This window comes from Lithobates pipiens, unplaced genomic scaffold, assembly GCF_037356315.1.
Source record: "Lithobates pipiens isolate NorthernLeopardFrog02 unplaced genomic scaffold, aLitPip1_a1.2 Scaffold_1, whole genome shotgun sequence".
In the NCBI taxonomy this organism is placed as follows: domain Eukaryota; kingdom Metazoa; phylum Chordata; class Amphibia; order Anura; family Ranidae; genus Lithobates; species Lithobates pipiens.
The window spans coordinates 192,745,152-192,764,982 of NW_027507685.1; the positions used below are offsets into that span (position 1 = coordinate 192,745,152).

A 19,831-nucleotide genomic window follows, 5' to 3' on the forward strand; every position below is an offset into this window, starting at 1 on the left:
TAGAGAGAAAAAGAAAGATAGAGGGAAAAAGAGTTAGAGATAGCGAGAAAAAGAAAGACAGAGCGAGAGAGAAAGAGAGAGAGAAAACGAGAGAGAGAGAGAGAGAGAGAAAACGAGAGAGAGAGAGAGAGAAAACGAGAGAGAGAGAGAGAGAGAGAAAACGAGAGAGAGAGAGAGAGAGAGAGATAGAGATATAAAGATAGAGATAAAGAGAGAGAAAAAAGAAAGATAGAGAGAGCTAGAGATAGAGAGGAAAAAGAGATAGAGATAGAGAGAACACAAGATAGATTTTATTTTTCAATTTTCAACCTGACTAATTATATAAGTATGTATACTATAGAGTGTATAGAACCCAATAAAGAAAAGAAGCCTTAAAAATAAAAAATATATTCAGTCAGCACATTTAAGATCTGGTAAGCTGCAATATATTGTTTTTCTTTTATGTTTAGATACATTTTAACATTCTACACATTTACGTTGTACAAAAACAATAGTCATCTATGGTTTTCGGATGCTTCAAATACTTTGTTACATTTATAACTCCATCACTTGATCCTCAGAACAAACCCCATTATCGGAACACAAGGCTATTCAGCTAAAATACTTGTCATGATTTCGGATGCATCTCCAGCCCTGACGAAGGGGGATGTTTGGCCGCTGAAACGCATTGGATGTCTTCGATCCTCTTGTTATATCAGCAAACATTTGTGTGGACTCTTAAGCTGACCATACACTAGTAGAATTTTGTTATAAAATGTTCGTTTTTGAAACCTTTATAATTTTTCGAATCGTTAACGGTGTCAAATAGTAGTTCTTTTTTGACTGCAGTGACAAGAAAATGTGAAGCGTTGGAAAATTTTTCTTGAATGACTTTCTAGTTGTGAATGTGTTTTTTGCTCAGGAAATTTTATTCGTTACAAAATCCAATGTGAAAGCAAATTAAATTTTGAAATTTGTTTAAATTGTATTCTTTGAATCTCTGGTGGCATTATTGAAAGTACTGCCGAGATTTTCTGCACGAAAATCTACCAGTGTATAGTCAGCTTTAAAACAACCAGCTGGCGTTTTTTTTGTCGATCAAAATACTGACTCTGGTCCTAATGGATACTGGGATTGCAATGTTGGCCTGCATCAAATACATTAAATCAAGCATAGACTTTTTTCACAGCTTTTAAGAACATAAATCACTTTAGATCTAAACCCAGCTGCTAACACCTTAACCCATTCTGGACCAGTCCCAGCGTTCCATTAACAGGGTCTTTATGCCCAGAGGGTAGGAAGGACTGCCCAATCAGGTGACCACCATGATTGGCTGTCACAGTGATCACATGACCAGGAGTCAGTCCAAACAGTACCCGATCATTACTAGAGTCCAGGAGCTGTACATGTCAGCTAGGTCACTGTGCAGGGAGCATGCAGTCAGCACAGAAACCTTGGTCACCCATGGACACGTATTTGCGGTCTGTGGGCGTTAAAGCTTACCTTCTTTGCCGCTGGACATATGCGTTACGTGGACACCAATAAAGCAGAATTTGGGGAACTCTACCCAAGCATCTCTCGCCCCTTCTCCACATTGCAAGGGTTAAATGCTTCTTTAGTCCAGGGATGCAGGAATAAGGTGTACTGCTTACCTTAGCCCCGGCTCTTGCAGAGTCCCACCATCTATGCACCTGGGCCCCCACAGTATCCTTTCTAAGCCATTTCAGGCCATGGTCACAGGCTTTTGTCCTCAGATACAAATCAGGCTTAAAAGCCCTTCACTAAGCATGATGACGTTGAAGGACCACCCACAGGGCGGAGCTTGAGGACAGCTTTGGAGCCTGCTGGAGACAGGAATTAGGGCATACACCTTATAAAAGCACTCCCAGACTAAACAAACATTTAACCCTTGCTATGTGGGGGTAGAGGGCACTGCTAGAGTCCTGATTAAAAATAATCCTTGGTGATCCTGCCATGAAGGCCCTTGTTTAGGCACTTCCTGTTATAGGGTAACAACGCTATGTCTCTGTCTCCCACCTCCTGTGTTGTCACCTTGCCACACACTCCCCTGGGGTAGACTATAAGCATCCGTGCCAACACACAGGCATGGTCCGCCATTGTCACTATCAGGATGGCAATCCATGTGCAGCCAAAATTGGAGCAAGGGCATACACACAGAGCAAGCTAAACAATCCAGTTAGGGTTTAGGTTTACTCTAAATGCAATATCTTTAAGGCTAGTAGGGTGAACAGACATGTTTATCTAAACCAGCCCAAAGTGGAATATACAGTAAGTCTATTACAGGTTTCAATGTCTAGTCCAGCCTTTCAAATTCAGAGGAACCCTTGAGTTAATTTTGAGTTCTTGAGGAACCCCTGCAAAAACCAAATCATTGGAAGTCTATGGGGAAAAGCGCCCCTTACATTGGTGATTGGTAGATAGAATGCCTTTCCTACAGTGGGGGTAAAATTCCACCTTAACAGACAGCTAAAAGATATCATTGGTGCTATACAGCTGGCTTTTCCAGGTGGTAGTGGCTCCAGAACTATGCAGGCATACTTATATGGAAGGTCAACCAGCCACAGGTCAAGGAACTATGCAGGAACCATTAAATAGAAGGTTATCCAGCCACAGGTCAAGGAACTATGCAGGAACCATTGAATGAAAGATCAACCAGTCACAGGTCAAGGAAGTATGCAGGGGCCATTAAATGGAAGGTCAACATGCCACAGGTCAAGGAATCCCTAGGAAACTCTGGAGGAACCCTTGTTGGGAATGGCTGGTCTAGTCTCTAATATTCCTTGCGGATCTACAATGTGCATTCTCATGAATTTCACAAATAATTGACTTTGCTTGGTTCATGTTGTAGTTAAAAAAAAAAAAAAATCAACCCTTGAACAAAGAAAATCCACTTAAAATCAATGTCGTATTTTGAAAATCCTGCGTATAAGGAAGCATCTGCTGCTCTACTTTTTTGGCTTTCCATCACCGCGTATAACCTTTACAGGTCCCGTACCTAAAATCAGGTTATTGGGATGCTGCATAGTCCGGACACCACAGATTCTACACGTAGCAGTGCATAGGGGTTAAGTGATTTAGCACTCGCCGTGCTTTAGGAATCTCAAACACAAATTAAAGTTTCGGAATATTCTCTACTGGCCAAAATGCAAGTAAATCAGGGTTAAGGCATCCCTCCTCTGCAACCTCTGAAGAGTCTGTACTAACTGCCGCAGTGTACAGGACATACTGGTGGACAAGTGAGCATGTAGAGCTTGGAATCCTTGCATGCGATCTATAAGAAAGGGTTGCACTCCTAGTGCCACTCCGACATCTCTGAAATCTTTGTGTTCGGGCGAGGAACTGTCCAGCTTTAGTGCAAGTAGGGCAACCAGGGAGTCTGGCATCTGAGAGACTGGTAGTTCTGATAAAGAGAAGGTTATATATTGAAACAGAAAAAGATCATACAACAGCAACACAATACACTATATGGAACAACAGGTTTATAAGCAAGCTTGTTGAACATCCCATTCCAAAACCATGGCCATTAATATGGAGTTGGCACCCTTTGACACTAAACCTCCACATTTTAGGAAGGCTTTCAGCAAGATTTTGCAGTGTACCTGTGGAAACTTGTGACCATTTGTGAGGTCAGGTACTGATGTTGGATGAGTAGACCTGGCTCACCAGTTTTAGTCCAAAGGTGTTAAGTAGGGTTGAGATCAAGACTCTTTGAAGGCCACTTATTTAGAAGTCTGCTGCCTCTCCATTGCTAGCCAACACTCAGCCATTCTGCTTTCCAAAACCTCAAAATCTATAAACCATTTTGGGAATCATTCTCATCCCATAGCACACAGCAACAGCCCTGAATAAGGGGTAGTCCATTTTCTTGAAAATGCGTTTGCTCAATGTACATGTTTACACTTTCAATAAACGCTTTATGAACCATAAATCAAAAGTTGCAATTTTCTGGACACTGGGTGCTCCTTCCTTCTTACCCAAGTCTTCCCACTGAAACAATAATGTCATATCAGAAAGGTAGCAGCCCCAGCCCCCTAGGGATTTCTTCTTTATTGCCCACACAACCACCCACCCATGACCAATGATTGGTCCAGCCAATCTGGTATGGTCTCCAGTCCAAACCAGGTAGTCATTCAGAAGTGTCAGTGCTTTTATCTGACAGAATGTAACAAATAAATGAGCATGTGGAGTCTCATATTATGAACAGAATGCAACAAAATCCTAAATAACACTAAAAGGATTTCATTCTGGATCAACCAGATAAAAGAGAATCCACACCTTTTAGCCCTTGTACACGCGGTTGTAGATTCCGACAGAATGTGTTCGATCGGACTGTTTTGACGGATATTCCGACTGTGTGTGGTCTCCATCGGACTGTTTCCATCGGAGTATCCGACGGACCAAGTTTTCCAACTTGTTGGTAAAATTTTCCGACAAAATGCTCCGATCGGACATACTCCGATCATGTGTAGAGAATTCTGATCGGACAAAGTGCCACGCATGCTCAGATCAAATTCCTACACCAAAGCTATTGGCTACTAGCATGAATGTAGTCCCATTGTAACGAAATAACGTCATCATGTTCTGAACGATCGGATTTTCTGACACATTTTCCGTGTGTATGCAACAGTTTTGGACAAAATCCGTCAGACAAAATCCGGCGGACAAAATCCGACGGATTTGGTTGTCGGAATGTCCGACCGTGTGTACAAGGGCTAAGAGGATGTAGGGCCCTTTTGGAGGATAATCTTGCCCTGTTTGTCATCGAGGGGGTGTCTTGTCACTAATGGCGTGTACACACGAGCGGAATGTCTGTCAGAAAAAGTCAGACGGAATCTTTTCATCGTATATTCCGATCGTGTGTATGCCTCATCTGACTTTTTTTTACAAAAATTCTGACGGATCCAGAAATAGAACATGTTTTAAATATTTCCGATTCCTATCAGGGAAACCGCTTGTCTGTATGCTGTTCCGACGGACCAAAAACAATGCATGCTCTGAAGCAAGTATGAGATGGAGGCTACTGGCTATTGAACTTCCTTTTTCTAGTTCTGTCATACATGTTGTACGTCACCGCATTCTTAACGATCGGACTTTGGTGTAATCGTGTGTAAGCAAGACAGTTTCAGCGGAACTCCATCGGAAAAACCTTCAACGTTTATTCCAACAGGAAAACCGGTTGTGTGTACGCGCCATTAGGTTGGCAATACAAGAGGTATATAATGAGATGTTGGAGGAGTCAAAGGGGACATGGTAAAGAAGCACTTTTCCAAGGAAGGACATTTTATTTTGTGATGAAAGGGACCAAAGAGAAAAAACAAATGACTTGAGCTGAGGCTCCCCTTTAAAGGGAGAGGATAGGAGTTCCACCCAGGAGGAGAATAGGGAAGGAAGTTACATGAAATGCATTTTAGAATTACTATTTTTACTCTGGAGAACTATTGTCCTTCTAAACATCAGAACAACCTACATTGACAGGGGGTTCCCTCCTGGTAAGGCACCCTCCTCACTCAAATTGAGGGATGGTTTCCTGATATGGTTCATGAAGGAGATGGAGATGCCCCCCCTCCCCCTCATCCTTTCTTGGCCTACCAGAATGCATTTTTAGATGTGAGTAATATGGATTTTGGGTGGGAATCCTCTATTCCATGTCAGTTTTGCTGTAGTAGGTTGTATACATTACACAGATGTGCCACTTCACATGCAAGTTCAGAGCACCCGCCCCCCCCCCCCCAGACATGTCATTTAAAGGAATTTACCATTTTTAATGTTTCACCCCTCCCTATTTCTCTCTCACCGTTCCCTCTCTCTCTTCTGTCTCACCCTCTCTCTCTCCTCCCCCATCTTTCTTTCTCATCTCTCTCTCACCCCACTCTGTCTACCCCCCTGTCTCTTACACCCCCCCACTCCCACCGCTCTGTCTCTCCCCCGCCTTCTCTCTCCACCCTCTCTTTCTCCCCCCTTCTCACCTCCTGTCTTATCCTCCTCACTCTCCCACCCCCTCTCTCTCTCATCCTCCTTCACTCCCCTCTCTCACACCCCCCAACCTCCTGTCTCTCCCCCACCTTTTTTCTCCATCCTCTTCCCCCCTCTCACCCCCTCACTCTTTCACCCCCCTTTCTCACCCCTCCCCCTCTCTCCCCAACCTTTTTTCTCCATCCTCTTCCCCCCCCCCACCTCCCTCTGTCTCACCCCACTCTCTCTCACACACCCCCCCTCTCTCATCCCCCCTTCTGTCTCTCACCCCCAACCTTTTTTCTCCACATTCTCTCTCTCCCCCTTCTCCCCTCCCTCTCCCCTTTCTCCATCTCTCTTTGCTTTCCTCCTATTCCTATATCTCCACCCCCCACCTCTCTCCCTCACACCCCCTTTTCCTCAGTTTCTAATAGGAGTTTCTGGCATATTTTAGGTTCTCAGGAAAAAATACGCTCTGTCAGTAGATTTTACATGTTTTGTCAGTTGCCGCACAAGGCAATTAACCTCTCAATCATCGGCCAACTTTACTGTAATATGTAACCAGCAGGAGTTACCTACAGCCCCCAAAAACCACAACCAATGCTTTCACAAAATGCCCTGCTGTCACATGGCAGCCCCCTTTAAGCCAGGAAGTGCCCAGCGACTTCTATGGAAAGAAGGTGGGAACTTCCACTTTGGTTATGCTGCGGTCGATATAGCCACTACCTATTTGCATTACTTCAGAGCCACACATCAGTGCAATTTGCACCGCCGGTTCCATTGTGGCTTCGGACTTCATACAACCAAAGTCTATGATTGCGAAGTTGCAATTAAATTGGTAAAACATGGTGCAGTAACCTTTTTCATAATTGCGACGACATAAGTCATGTCGATATGAATGGTTATATTCCCGGCAATGGGAAGCGACTTGTCATGCGATGTGAAGCGGTTGCAGGTTTAAATGCCCCCTCTATGCAGCTGAGATGCAATAGGTAGATGGGGCTTTGTGTGGGTGTGGCTTGAGCATGGACACAGGGGGCCCCGTGATCTTCTATTGCCCGGGGGCCCCATGAGTGGTCAGTCTGGCAACCGAACCATACCGCACCATTCATGGTCCTGCTTTAGATGTGGGGCCATAGAAAATGGTACGGTACGGTTAGGGCGGAGCTACTGGCATCACACGATACAATCCACTGACTGGCGGACAGAAAAAACGTCAATGCTCATGTCAGAGGCATTTTTTCTAAACTAAACCTGGCGGTCCAATTTGCAGTGAAAACTCACTTGAATAGGCCGGACCATTCTAACCCTTCCAAAAATGCCTTCCAAACTGTACCAACCCGAACCGCTCCGCTCAGTGGAAACAAGGCATTTAAGTAACCAAAATACAAAAAAGCATTATTTCATAGACATGTGCAGACTAGAATATTTCGTTTCGTTTTTTCGTTTTCGTCCGTAAATTTTATTTATTTAGTTACTCCCGAAATTCGTTTTTATTTATTTCGTTTTTCGTGCAAAAATTGCATTCGTCCGAAAATCCACATGAATTACGGTCGAATCTGTCTTGGAAGGCTTATGGTATCTGTCGAATGGATAAAGAAGATTCGATGGAGCTGCTAAACTATATAGCCTATAGGCGGAGCATTCGATTGCCGAAATGTACGATTGCAGTGTCGTATAGTTGCGACGATCCCGTCGAATATTATTATAAACGTGCAACGATCCCGTCGAATATTATTATAAACGTGCAACGATCCCGTCGAATATTATCATTATTTTTTTTTAATTTACTTCCCCCACCCAATTCCAGTATCGTTTCTCTCTGTCGATTCTGTTCTCTCTATGTCGAATATTTACTCTCTGTCGAAGCTTTTCTATATAATAGGACTAATAGAGGTAAACGAAACTTAGGCACATTCGACCACAGGTTCAATAGACATATGGAGTCACGTCGAATCTCCTATTCTATATCGAACGGTCACTTCGAATCTCCTATTCTATATCGAACTGTTGTAACAACGAAAACGAAAAAAAGCATTTATTTATGTCGGATCTTTCGTTTTTCGGAATCTGCACTTTCGTTATCGTTTGTCAAAACGAAAACGAAAATACCTGAAATTCGGACGAAAATGCATTCGGACGAAAACGAATGCACATGTCTATTATTTCATGGAAAACAGCAAAGCTCTGATACATACCTAGAGGGACACTGTTCAAGCAGGACAAGTCATCTCCCCTTTTCTATAAAAGAAAATATGTATGGTCATATTTTATTGTTATTACAAAGAATGTGTCATCAGCGATCTATGAACTGCAGTCTCAGGGGTATCAACCAAGCCCATCTTCCTTTCATTATTAAACCAAACTGTATGGAAAACCCAGTCTCACAAAAATGACACATCCAGGAGTCCACGGTCCCTTTTCCAGCAAATAAACATTCAAATGGTGCAAACTAACAATGAACTTCCCTTAAGGTGTTACTAAACCCAGGACCCTGCATTCACTATATGTGGTCTCCAACAGAGAACATGAAAATGCAATCATTTTAGGAAATATAAAGTGCTAAACATAGTTTATTCTCACCAGCAGTATATATATATATATATATATATATATATATATATATATAGCAGTCTTATGACTTCTATCAGTGTCTGGCTGAGTACAGTTTGAAGCTTGTAAGAGGAGTTTTCATTCATCCTATGAGGCTGCACAACCCCTGACCCTCTGTCTGGAGAGTGTCAGGGGCCCCAAGTATATGGAGGCCCCACGATAATTGGATTACACCAGATTTGCCAACTTTCCCGGATTTGACGGGACAGTCACTTTTTTTAATAAGTTGTCCCAGAATGACTATGTCCCAGGAAACATCCTGGAACCTGTACTGTGCTGTCCTGATCCCAGTATTGTGCCCTCATCATCCCCCTCTTTTATTGAAAATACTAATAATAATATATGTTTAATTCTATCAGCTATATATCAGCTATATATATATATATATATATATATATATATATATATATATATATATATAGCTTTATACTTTAATTCTTGAGAGTAGGTGTGTAAATTGGGGCAGGCTGGTAGGGGCCCCAGTGCATTACTTTACCTAGGGGCCCATAATGATATTAAGACTGCCCTGCATACACCCTCCCAAGAAAAAAAAAATACTCTAGCAATACACACTAAACTGAGCATGCGCAGAGTGCCCGAAAGGATATGTGCTATGAGGAGATGTATTGGGGACAGTAAAAGAAGGGGAGGATCAGAGAAGACAAGATCAAATAGCCTTTTTATGCAATGTAGAGGATTAACCCCTTAGGTTCACACAGGAAGAATAACAAACATGCTTTACTGCATATATAGACTGATTTTACTGTTGTGGATGTAGTAACACTTTACTCTCCTTTGACCTGTTAAATATACCATTAAAAGCATTTTGCTATATCCATTGAATGAGTGCAAATATAAATCTAGCCAGAAATCTTGTGAGCTGATCATTTCCAGTGACCTTTGCCTCTACTGTACTGTTATCAGCAGGGCCGGTGCTAGACTATTTTGCACCTCAGGCAAGAGAAGCTACTTGCAACCCCCCCCACCCCTTAAAAAAAATATAAAGGCTGCAAATGCAGGGATGCTTTTTCACCTCCTTGCCAACCTTAGCTCTGTGTGCAGACTGACTGGGGAGCTGGGAAGAAGTGATGTTCAGCACAGCACGGCTTGCGTGACGCCTCATTGGCTGGATACCTCTTCTTCATGGACTGGCTAAAATTTGCAGGAAACAGCTTTGTTTCCAGCTAACACCATCAAATCCTGCAGTGACATGCCAAACAATGTGTGGGGAACAAGGCAGCCATCAGAAATTTTGAGGGCCCTTACACAACTTTAAGCCTGGGTCCCCCAAGGTTGACCCCCTTACATAAGAATTTGCCCCATTCATTAGGGTCCTTAAAGTCCCCAGAGTCCTCCCTCCTTTCATCAGTGTCACCCCTCCACCCCCTTTACATCAGGGTCCCAAGAGTCCCCTCTCCCTAAATCAGTGTCCCCAGAGTCATCCCTCCTTACATCAGTATCCCCAGAGTCACCCCTCCTTATATCAGTGTCCCCAGAGTCATCCCTCCTTACAGCAGTGTCCCCAGAGTCATCCCCCCTTACATCAGTGTCCCCAGAGTCACCCCCCCTTACATCAGTGTCCCCAGCGTCACCCCCCCTTACATCAGTGTCCCCAGGGTCACCCCTCCTTACATCAGTGTCCCCAGAGTCATCCCCCTTTACATCAGTGTCCCCAGAGTCACCCCCCTTACATCAGTGTCCCCAGAGTCATCCCTCCTTACATTAGTGTCCCCAGAATCATTCCTCCTTACATCAGTGTACCCAGAGTCATCCCCCCTTACATCAGTGTCCCCAGAGTCACCCCCAATTACCTCAGTGTCCCCAGAGTCATCCCTCCTTACATCAGTGTCCCCAGAGTCATCCCTCCTTACATCAGTGTCCCCAGAGTCATCCCTCCTTACATCAGTGTCCCCAGAGTCACCCCCCTTACATCAGGGTCCCCAGAATTTGTCCTTACATCAGGGTCCCCAGAATTTGTCCTTACATTAGGGTCCCCATAGTCTCCCCTTACATTAGGATACCAAAGTCCACCCTTACATCAGGGTCTCCATAGTCCCCCTTTGCATCACCCCCTTAAATCAAAGTCCCCAGAGCCCCCCCCCTCTTAAAATCAGTGACCCCAGAGTTACCCCTTACATCAGAAACCCCTTTCATTAGGATCCCCAAAGTCACCCCCTTAGAAGGGAGAGAAAATTGGAGAAGTTTGAGAATAGTTTTGTCGGGTTTAGTTATGCTTTTATGTACTGTTAAATCTAATAAGATTTTAGGTTGAATACAGGCCCACAGTGGCAACTGGGCAATTGCTCCAAGATATACTGTAAGAAATGTTGAAAGCACCAATCCCCTAGTTAGTGCCTATGTGCGCTATAGGGGTGTGCTGTGTACTCCTAAGTTCTCCCCAGTACAGAGCGTACCCCCCTTCCCCCATACAGAGCTCTCTTCTCCACACATCCTCTGAATAAGGGTTGGATTGCTGCAAAAGGGCAGCTACAACTTACCTGCCCCAGCCAGCATGGATAAGAATGAGCTTCTGCCTTGGAGCCAACAGGATCCTCTTCTCCTCCAGGCTCCCCCTCCTTGCAAGGCACCTTTATGCAGCCGTGTAGTGTGCACAGGGCCAGCGACTCGCCCCCACCCGAGCCCACCTCTTGCCCAAGCCGAGCCAGACCGCCCAGTGGATCCAACCCTTGCCCGAGCTGGAACACTCACCCTCAGCTTATTTCTACTCGCCAAATGCGAGTGGAAATTTTGAGGGCTGATGTGCATCTCTAACTATTGCAGATCTGGCTGTAAAAGAGAAGGATTTAGTCCTGCTTTAAGTCCTGATGCTCAGAAACCCTTAAAGGCTAGCATAATACATGATACATTCATTGACAATATACTCATCACACAAATGCATAACACACAGGTTCCTACTGAAACTTAGAAGCTTGTTTGTACCTGGGAAGGCATATTTCCACAGCAGTGTGACCTTGGCTCTTCTGCAGATTTCATGCAAGGATCATCTTGCGTACTGCACGAGCAGCTGTGGGGTTTTGTCACCGCATGAGACCTCTGGTTGCCTCCTAAGTGATCTTGGCTTCCGTTGTGGGAAAATCCCTCTTCGGAGGAAAAGTTCTGTAAATCCAGCTCTGTACATTCCACGGGTGCGTGAGACCAGTGCTGGCGCTCTGATGCGCAGGAATGAGCTGCTTTGCTGGGCTCTATGGCTCCTTGGCTGTATTCGGTGGAAGGCCCGCCTCCCGAGAAACAGTCGCTGCAGCCTGAGTTACGAATCAAAGGTTGCGTTTCGGAGACGCTCCAATTGTACTTGGGTTTGTCGAGGGGAGGAGGGAGGGCACACAGCTCTACAGATGGTGGAAGTAACGCGCTGGATGTCACGCAGGGGCTGGAGGAGACAAGGTCTGAAATCACATGGACTTCTTCCACTGGACCTGCTATCAAATCAAAGACAATATCATTAAAATTATTTAAAGATGAACTCTGGGCAATCACCAATATACAGATGATGTGTATTGATAAGATTAGTCTCTATCAACGGAAGCTTGTGATATTTTATGTATTTATTTCTTTGTTTTCTTTAAATAAATCTTCTATTTTTAAACATGATCTATTACCTTGGTATCAATATTTTCTCTATATGATAAATATCTTGTGTGCCCCGCAACAGTCCCTATGCTCACTTCTCCTTGTTGATGTCTCCATGGGGAGATAGGAGACATCCACATACCCCTTTCTGTGTATTGATAAGAGTTGTGTTTCCTGACAAAAAAATCTAATTACTAAGATTAACACAACTCACAGGAGGATGACGCCAAAAAAAGATAAGGAATATGGTGGTGTCCTCTATTCACCCCTATCAGGCTGATTGGACAGCGAAGGAGCACAAGCAGACTGATACGCTCCTCCCTCAGATTAGCTCATTCCTGATGGGCAAATCTGAACACACAACACCTGATTGAGAGAAGGTGGGATCAGACTGGGTGCCAATCTTAATGCTGTTGCTGGGGATTGCAAGAAGCTGAGACTAAGTATTAATACAGAGCTGCTTTTTGGGCATTTTACATATGCCTGGCTAACTACGTAGGTTCAACACAGATCATCCTTTCTCAACCTCTTTCTCCCATTAAAATAAAATACATTTATACATTTTAAGGTCCCAAGGAACCCCTGCCAAACTTCATTGAGGGTCAGTGGAAGAATGTCCCTTTACATTGGTGGTCAGTCGCAAGAATTTTCCTTACATTGATGGTCTGTGGAAAGAATGCCCCTTACATTGGTCGCCAGTGGGAAGCATACTCCTTACATTGGTCGTCAATGAGAAGCATGCCCCTTACATTGGTCGTCAGTGGGAAGCATTCCCCCTACAGGAATCCTGAGGTTGAGGAAGGCTGACAGAGTATGTACTGTAGATATATATATATATATATATATATATATATATATATATATATATATATATGTACACATATATACACACACACACACCTTTTAACATGGAGGAACGCTTAAAATAATGTCTCTGTGTCTGGGAACTCCCTACTGATAGTTGCTATATTCAAAGCTCACAGAACACTAATGTGATGGTCATTGGGAAGAACGCTCCTTACATCTGTGGTCATTGGGAAAAAATTCTCGCCTTACAGATAGCTAAAAAGAAACTACCCAGCTGTCCCATGACCGTGAAGGGGATGAAGCTGGAATAGACCCCATTGCCTGATGCCACTTGCTGCATGCTGTTTAGAGAGAGAGTAAGTGCCCATGCAGCCATGTGTGCCTGGATAGGAGAAGCGGGGCAGCTGCATATAGAGGAACGATCTTTCCATATTCCTCCTGCAGCCGCTAAATGCCTGCAGGAGGGAGGAGGAGAAGAAAGAGGCATTCAGAGGCTGTAGGAGGAATATGGAAAGATTAATTGCTCTATATGCAGCTGCCCCACCGCTCCTCCCATCCAACTTATTTTGCTGCTGTTCTCCAGTGCTCTTCAGTCCCCCTACCCCCAGTTCCTCAGTGTCCTTCAGCTCCCTTCAGCCCCCCGTGCTCCTTGACCCCTCCCCCAGTGCTTTCCACCCCTCTTGCTCACCAGGACCCCCCCCCCCCAGTACTCACCAGTTCCCTCTGTGCTTCCTGCCCCCTGTCCCCCCTTCCACTCCAGCTCTGTTTTGCAATTCTCTCCCCCAGTGCTGCTCTCCAGCCCCCCCCCCACCCCTGTGCCCTTCACCTCCCCCAGTGCTCCTTGCCCCCCAGTGCTCCCCACCTCCTCCCAGCTCCCTCTGTGCCTCCTTCTCCCCCACCCAGTGCGCTCCCGCCCCCCCCGCCCCCTTCCTCTCCAGCTCCCTCCCAGTGCTGCTCTCCAGCCCCCCAAATGTTCTCCAGCTTACCCCTAGTACTCTCTAGTGCCCCCAGTGCCCTTTGGTTCCCCAGTGCTCCCCGCCCCCCCTGCTTGCTGGCCCCCCTGTGCTTTCCACCCAGGCCAGTGCTCTTTGCCCCCCACTCTCCCCCCTGCCAGTACTCTTGCCCCCCCAATGCTCTCCGCTCCCCCATGCTCAGCCCCTTTGCCCTCCACACCCCCCCCCAGATCTCTCTCAGACCATCACCTGCTCTCTGCTCCCCGCCATGCTCTCCACCCCATTTCCATGGTCTCCGCCACCCCTGTGCTCTTTCCTGGCCCCCCTGAAATCCACACATCTCTGCCAGGTTCCCCCTTCCCCTCTCCAGTTGCTGCAGGGGATCTGTCAGGAGGGAGCGTGAAGGAACCGGTATCAAGGGTTGCTTAGTCTGAAATGCCAGGTCTATTTTTTTGTCCCATTATGGGCTTGTCTATTACCCACTTTGTCATTCAGCCTGTCCTCCGATCTAACAGTGCATAGTGCCTGATACAATTCTTTATTGCTGCATCTCTTACATTGCAGCTCTCTAGCAATCCCAAGATAGCAGCTGTGAAAACTCAGATTGGACATTTTGAAGGTAAACCAAAATATTAAAGTGTATCAGAAAACATTAACCCCTTCTGCCTTTCAAAGTTAGTTGAAGTGCTTATTTTTTTCTATTGGCTGGTCAGCCTTGGGCAGTGGTGTTTGTGGGCACCATCATCTCATGTCTATGTAGTGCCTTTAGACAGTTTACACAAAAGTGTCAGCTTACCTGCCACTTGTCCAGAGGTGTCTGTGGATCCAAAGCAGAATGCAGGGATTGGCTGCTCCTCACAGGGGGTGCTTGTAGAATCTGACTGTCTGGTTAATCTTCGTGGCTGGCCTGCAATAGCGTGAGATCTTTGGAAAGCTGGAGAAAAACATTAACAAATCAGTCTCATATGTATTATTCATTACGTCTATGCCTGATGTTTTTTTTTGGGGTGGGGGGGGGGGGAGACAAAATTGTTAGGTATGGTAAACGTTTCTGAACACCTGTAGCGACCTCATCCGATGTGTTTCACCTTTTTCAGGGCTTAATCTTAGAGGCGTGTACAATTAACCCCCCGAAAGGGCAAAACACGTCTAAGGCGTTCTCTACAGGTGGAGAGCAGGAGCTGAAGTCATCTTTTAATCAGCTTGTTCACATTCTTGCAACAGTGAGTCAATGTCTGTTAGGAGACCATCACCATTTTGTTGAAGTCTTCTAGAGCCTGACAAGCTGATCCTATCTTGCACCAATATATTCACATGCCGATTTAAATGATATAGGTTTGGGGGGCATTTAACTGGTACTATTTTATTTGTTGTGGACCAGGTAATAATGTTGTACAAGAATCCCTGGGTTGCAATTGATCCCAAAGGTATTCAGTAGGGTTAAGATCAAGGCACGCTGAAGGTCCCTCTAGTTCCTCCACACAAAACTGGTAATCTATGCCCTTATAGAGCTGGATTTCTACAAAGGGGCACAGCCATACTGAAAGAGAAGAAAGATACCACCAAACTGTATGCTGTAGCATTAATAGTCTCCTCCAGTAGAAACATCTGAACTCAATTATTTGGAGGGGGGACTGGGAGATCAACATATTTTGACCATGGAATAGGAGTGATCAGGTGTTGATAAGGTTTTGGCCATATAGAGCAGTGGTCTGTTAGTGGGCCCCCGAGGACAGGGTTGATGACCACTGATATAGAGTACCTATGCTTAACTTCCCTCGCAGGAATCCTATAGAGATTATACATTTGATTTATGAACAGATGTTTGTCTAACAAAACTCTTTGCCTTACTCCAACCACTTCTCCACAATAGATATGCATAGTTCAATTAAATCTATTGCCAAATCACTTAATTTGTAATTTATGTATTGGTATATTTTTGTAACTTACCTCGTTGACACTGGCTCTTGAAGAAACGCCCACAGCAAATGACCGAAAAAGTCACCAAGGTAACCAAAATTAATGCCAGGGCCACCATTATAATCGCCACTAAAATGATAGGGTCCCGAGAAGGTGATGGTGTGTCTGTACTGGATGGTTGACCAAACCCTGGACTTGGATGACCTAGAAGAACATTATTCACAGTCAACACTTACCCATTCATGTTTCTACCATTCTATTTTAATTAATTAGCCAACCTACAGTGAGTTATTGTGCGTGCCGTGTGAGATGTGCATGGGAAGCATTCCAGCTCCTGAAGTCCTCCAATACGAGTCTTGCTATAGAACCTATATAGACAATATAGACATCATGAATGCCTGCACCGATCTCTGTGCAGGGTAAGTTAAAAATCATATTTTGAAGTATATAAATAATCACACACTTGTAAAGCCATATGTGACATTTGTTGGAGTTGAGTGTTTAATTGACAGCACATTAATACGCTAAATAATTTAACATGATTAGAAGTTAAAGTCATTCTACAGGAAAGATTTTTTTTTCTTTTTAAATAACAGACATGTAATACTTACCTGGTTTTGTACAGAGCAGCCATATTCTTTTTTGGGTCCCCCGCCCCTGACGGTCCTGGCATCTCCCCCCTGCCAAGTGCCCTCAATAGCAATCCTCTTGCAGGCTTGCTCCCAAGCTGCAATCTGTGTCCATTCACACACAGAGGGTGGCTTGGCGCCGCTCTTTCCTCATTTGTTCACTGGCTGTGATTGACAGCTGCAGGAGCCAATGGTTTCCACTGCTGTGTGAGCCAATGAGGAGAGAGAGACCAGGGAGAGCCACTGCTCTCATGCACATCACTGGAACGAGATGCGGCTCAGGTAAGTATAAGAGGGGGCTGTGGGGGAGCGGCACCCAGAAGGCTTTTTTTTACCTTAATGCACAGAACAGGGATCCTCAAACTACGGCCCTCCAGCTGTTGCGAAACGACACATCCCATGAGGCATTGCACAACTCTGACATTCACAGACATGACTAGGCATGATGGGAATTGTAGTTCCTGAACAACTGGAGGGCCGTAGTTTGAAGACCCAATGCACAGAATGTATTAAGATAAAAAAAATATATATGTATATTATTTAATGCAGGCCACAGTATGAAAGTGGTCTAAATTTTGAAAAGTATCGGGACACCTAGCAAGAAAGGGCACATACATTTAGATTTGAGCTAGCTGCACACCCCGTAACCATATTTGGAAAAACGAAGAAGAGATTCCCCATGGGGTTTTATAGCAGCAACAGAAGGACCAATGACTTGTATAAAAAATGAATTCGTTTATTTACCAAATCACTTCTGGAATTCCATTACAATACAAAATATTTTTTTTATTATTTATTAATTTAAAATACCGTATTTTTCGGACTATAAGGCGCACGTAAAAGCCTAAATTTTCTCCCAAAAACGACCGTGCGCCTTATAGTCCGGTGCGCCTTATATATGACCTGTTGACATCGCTGGAGTTCTTTGTTAACAGTATCTGTCATCTTGACGTAAACCTTCGGACTATAAGGCGCACGTAAAAGCCTAAATTTTCTCACAAAATCGACCGTGCGCCTTATAGTCCGATGCGCTTTATATATATGGAAATATCCATTTTATCAGCCGGTCGTTGCTAGTGCGCCTTATAATCCGGTGCGCCTTATAGTCCGATGCGCCTTATATATGGAAATATCCATTTTATCAGCCGGTCGTTGCTAGTGCACCTTATAATCCGGTGCGCCTTATAGTCCGAAAAATACGGTATGAGCTCTGGTGTACATAATGTGGAAAGGTGGATACAAGGAAACATATACATTATAATGCAAGACATCCTTACAGTAAATCTAAAATTTTGAAAGTATGATCCCTATAGTGTAAATTACATGAACATTGACATTAAATACCCCTATGTATTTCGACCTTTGGGAATTAATAGACTTCCTCAGGGGGTTTCAGTTAATTTCTGTAATAATATCAAAGAACAGACAAAGTTATATATTTCATAAAATTCATATTAAGTTGCTTGTCAGTACTGAACAGCAAAATAAGTGTTTTATAGTTACCCAATCCACAAAGCAGTATTGGGACCCCTGCCTTTACACGCACATGAACTTTAATGGCATCCCAGTCTTAGTCCGTAGGGTTCAATATTGAGTTGGCCCACCCTTTGCAGCTATAACAGCTTCAAATCTTCTGGGAAGGCTGTCCACAAGGTTTAGTAGTGTCTATGGGAATCTTTGACCATTCTTCCAGAAGCGCATTTGTGAGGTCAGGCACTGATGTTGGACGAGAAGGCCTGGCTTGCAGTCTTTGCTCTAATTCATCCCAAAGGTGTTCTATCCGGACTCGTTCATCCATGTCCTTATGGACCATGCTTTGTGCACTATTTCAACTCATTTGGTGGATGGAGGGGAGGAGGATTATGGTGTGAGGTTGCTTTTCGGAGGTTGGGCTTGGCCCCTTAGTTCCACTGAAGGGAACTCTTAAGCCAAGGCATCAGCATACCAAGACATTTTGGACAATTTTTTGCTCCCGACTTTATGGGAACAGTTTGGGGATGGCCCCTTCCTGTTCCCACACAAATGTGCACCAGTGCACAAACAAGCTCCATGAAAACAATTCCCATAAACACGCTCCTAAATTTTGTGGATGGCCTTCCCAGAAGAGTTGAAGCTGTTATAGCTGCAAAGGGTGGGCCAACTCAATATTGAACCCTACGGACTAAGACTGGGATGCCATTAAAGTTAACGTGTGTGTAAAGTCAGGCGTCCCAATACTTTTGGTAATATAGTGTATAAGGTTGTTGGACATTCCATTCTAAAACCTTTTTCTGGCTTCAACGTCCTCCACTCTTCTATAATGCCTTTCTATAACATTTTGTTCGGTGTCTGTTGGAATTTGTGTCCATTTGTGAGGTCAAGTACTGATGTTGGACCAGAAGACCTGTCTTGTAATTGGTGTTTCAATTAATTACAAAGATGTTTAATAGGGTTGAGGTCAGGCTCATTTGAGTTCCTCCGCACCAAACTGGTTCAACCATTTCTTTATGGAGTTGGCTTTTTACACAGGGGCACAGTCATCCTGGAATAGAGAAGAACATTCCCCAAACTGTTGCAAAAGTGTTGGAAGCACACAATTGTCTAAAATAGACAATGTAGCATTAACTGTACCCTTCACTGTAAAAACAAAGTATTTAAAGAGGGTCCACCTACACTTAGTCATATAGCTCACTTATGCCGCATACACACGATCGGAATTCTCGTCAGAAAAAGCTCAGATGGTTTTCCCGTCGGAATTCCACTCAAACTGTCTTGCCTACACATGGTCACACCAAATTCCGACCACCATGAACGCGGTGACTTACAACACGTATGACGGGACTAGAAAAAGGAAGTTCAATAGCTAGTAGCCAATAGCTTCCATCTCGTAGTTGAATCTGAGCATGCATGAGTTTTTGCAAGTCGGAAATGCATACACACGATCGGAACTTCCGATAGAAAGTTTTTCCATTGGGAAAATTGAGAACATGCTATCAAATTTTTGCTGGCGGGAATTCGGCCAGCTAAATTCCGATGGAGGATACAAACGGTCGCATTTTCTGATGAAAAGCTCTCATCGGTCTTTTGCTGGCCGAAATTCCGATCGTGTGTACGCGGCATTAGTGTATATTTAGTATACTCACCCTGGTAGACAGTCACCGCACACCGAGTTTGTAGTTAAAGTGCAGTTAGCTTTCAGCACCCGGTTGATAACTATACATGGCAGACATCTAAGACAACGCTGGTGACTGCGATCCTCTTTATACCTTCCAGGTCTACACGGCACACACCGAATGTCTCTTGCACTGCCACAGTCCTGTAAACAAATTTAACATTGTGGTAACATTTAATTAGGGGCAATACAAATTAAAATAGCAATTAACTCCTGTA

At 44.4% G+C, this 19,831-nt stretch overlaps 1 protein-coding gene across 1 annotated transcript in view; it reads right to left on the minus strand.

Annotated features, from left to right (window-relative positions):
• Positions 1-504: 504 nt before the first annotated feature.
• EDA2R (ectodysplasin A2 receptor) overlaps positions 505-19,831 on the minus strand; it is a 50,289-nt gene continuing 30,962 nt past the window's right edge. The window contains exons 4-10 of the mRNA XM_077479351.1: positions 19,585-19,757; positions 16,116-16,201; positions 15,864-16,037; positions 14,710-14,847; positions 11,506-12,002; positions 8,151-8,193; positions 505-3,400 (exon numbers count right to left, since the gene is read on the minus strand). Coding sequence (XP_077335477.1) covers positions 3,132-3,400; positions 8,151-8,193; positions 11,506-12,002; positions 14,710-14,847; positions 15,864-16,037; positions 16,116-16,201; positions 19,585-19,757 — 1,380 coding nt within the window. The 3' untranslated portion in view covers positions 505-3,131. The remainder of the gene's footprint in view (positions 3,401-8,150; positions 8,194-11,505; positions 12,003-14,709; positions 14,848-15,863; positions 16,038-16,115; positions 16,202-19,584; positions 19,758-19,831) is intronic.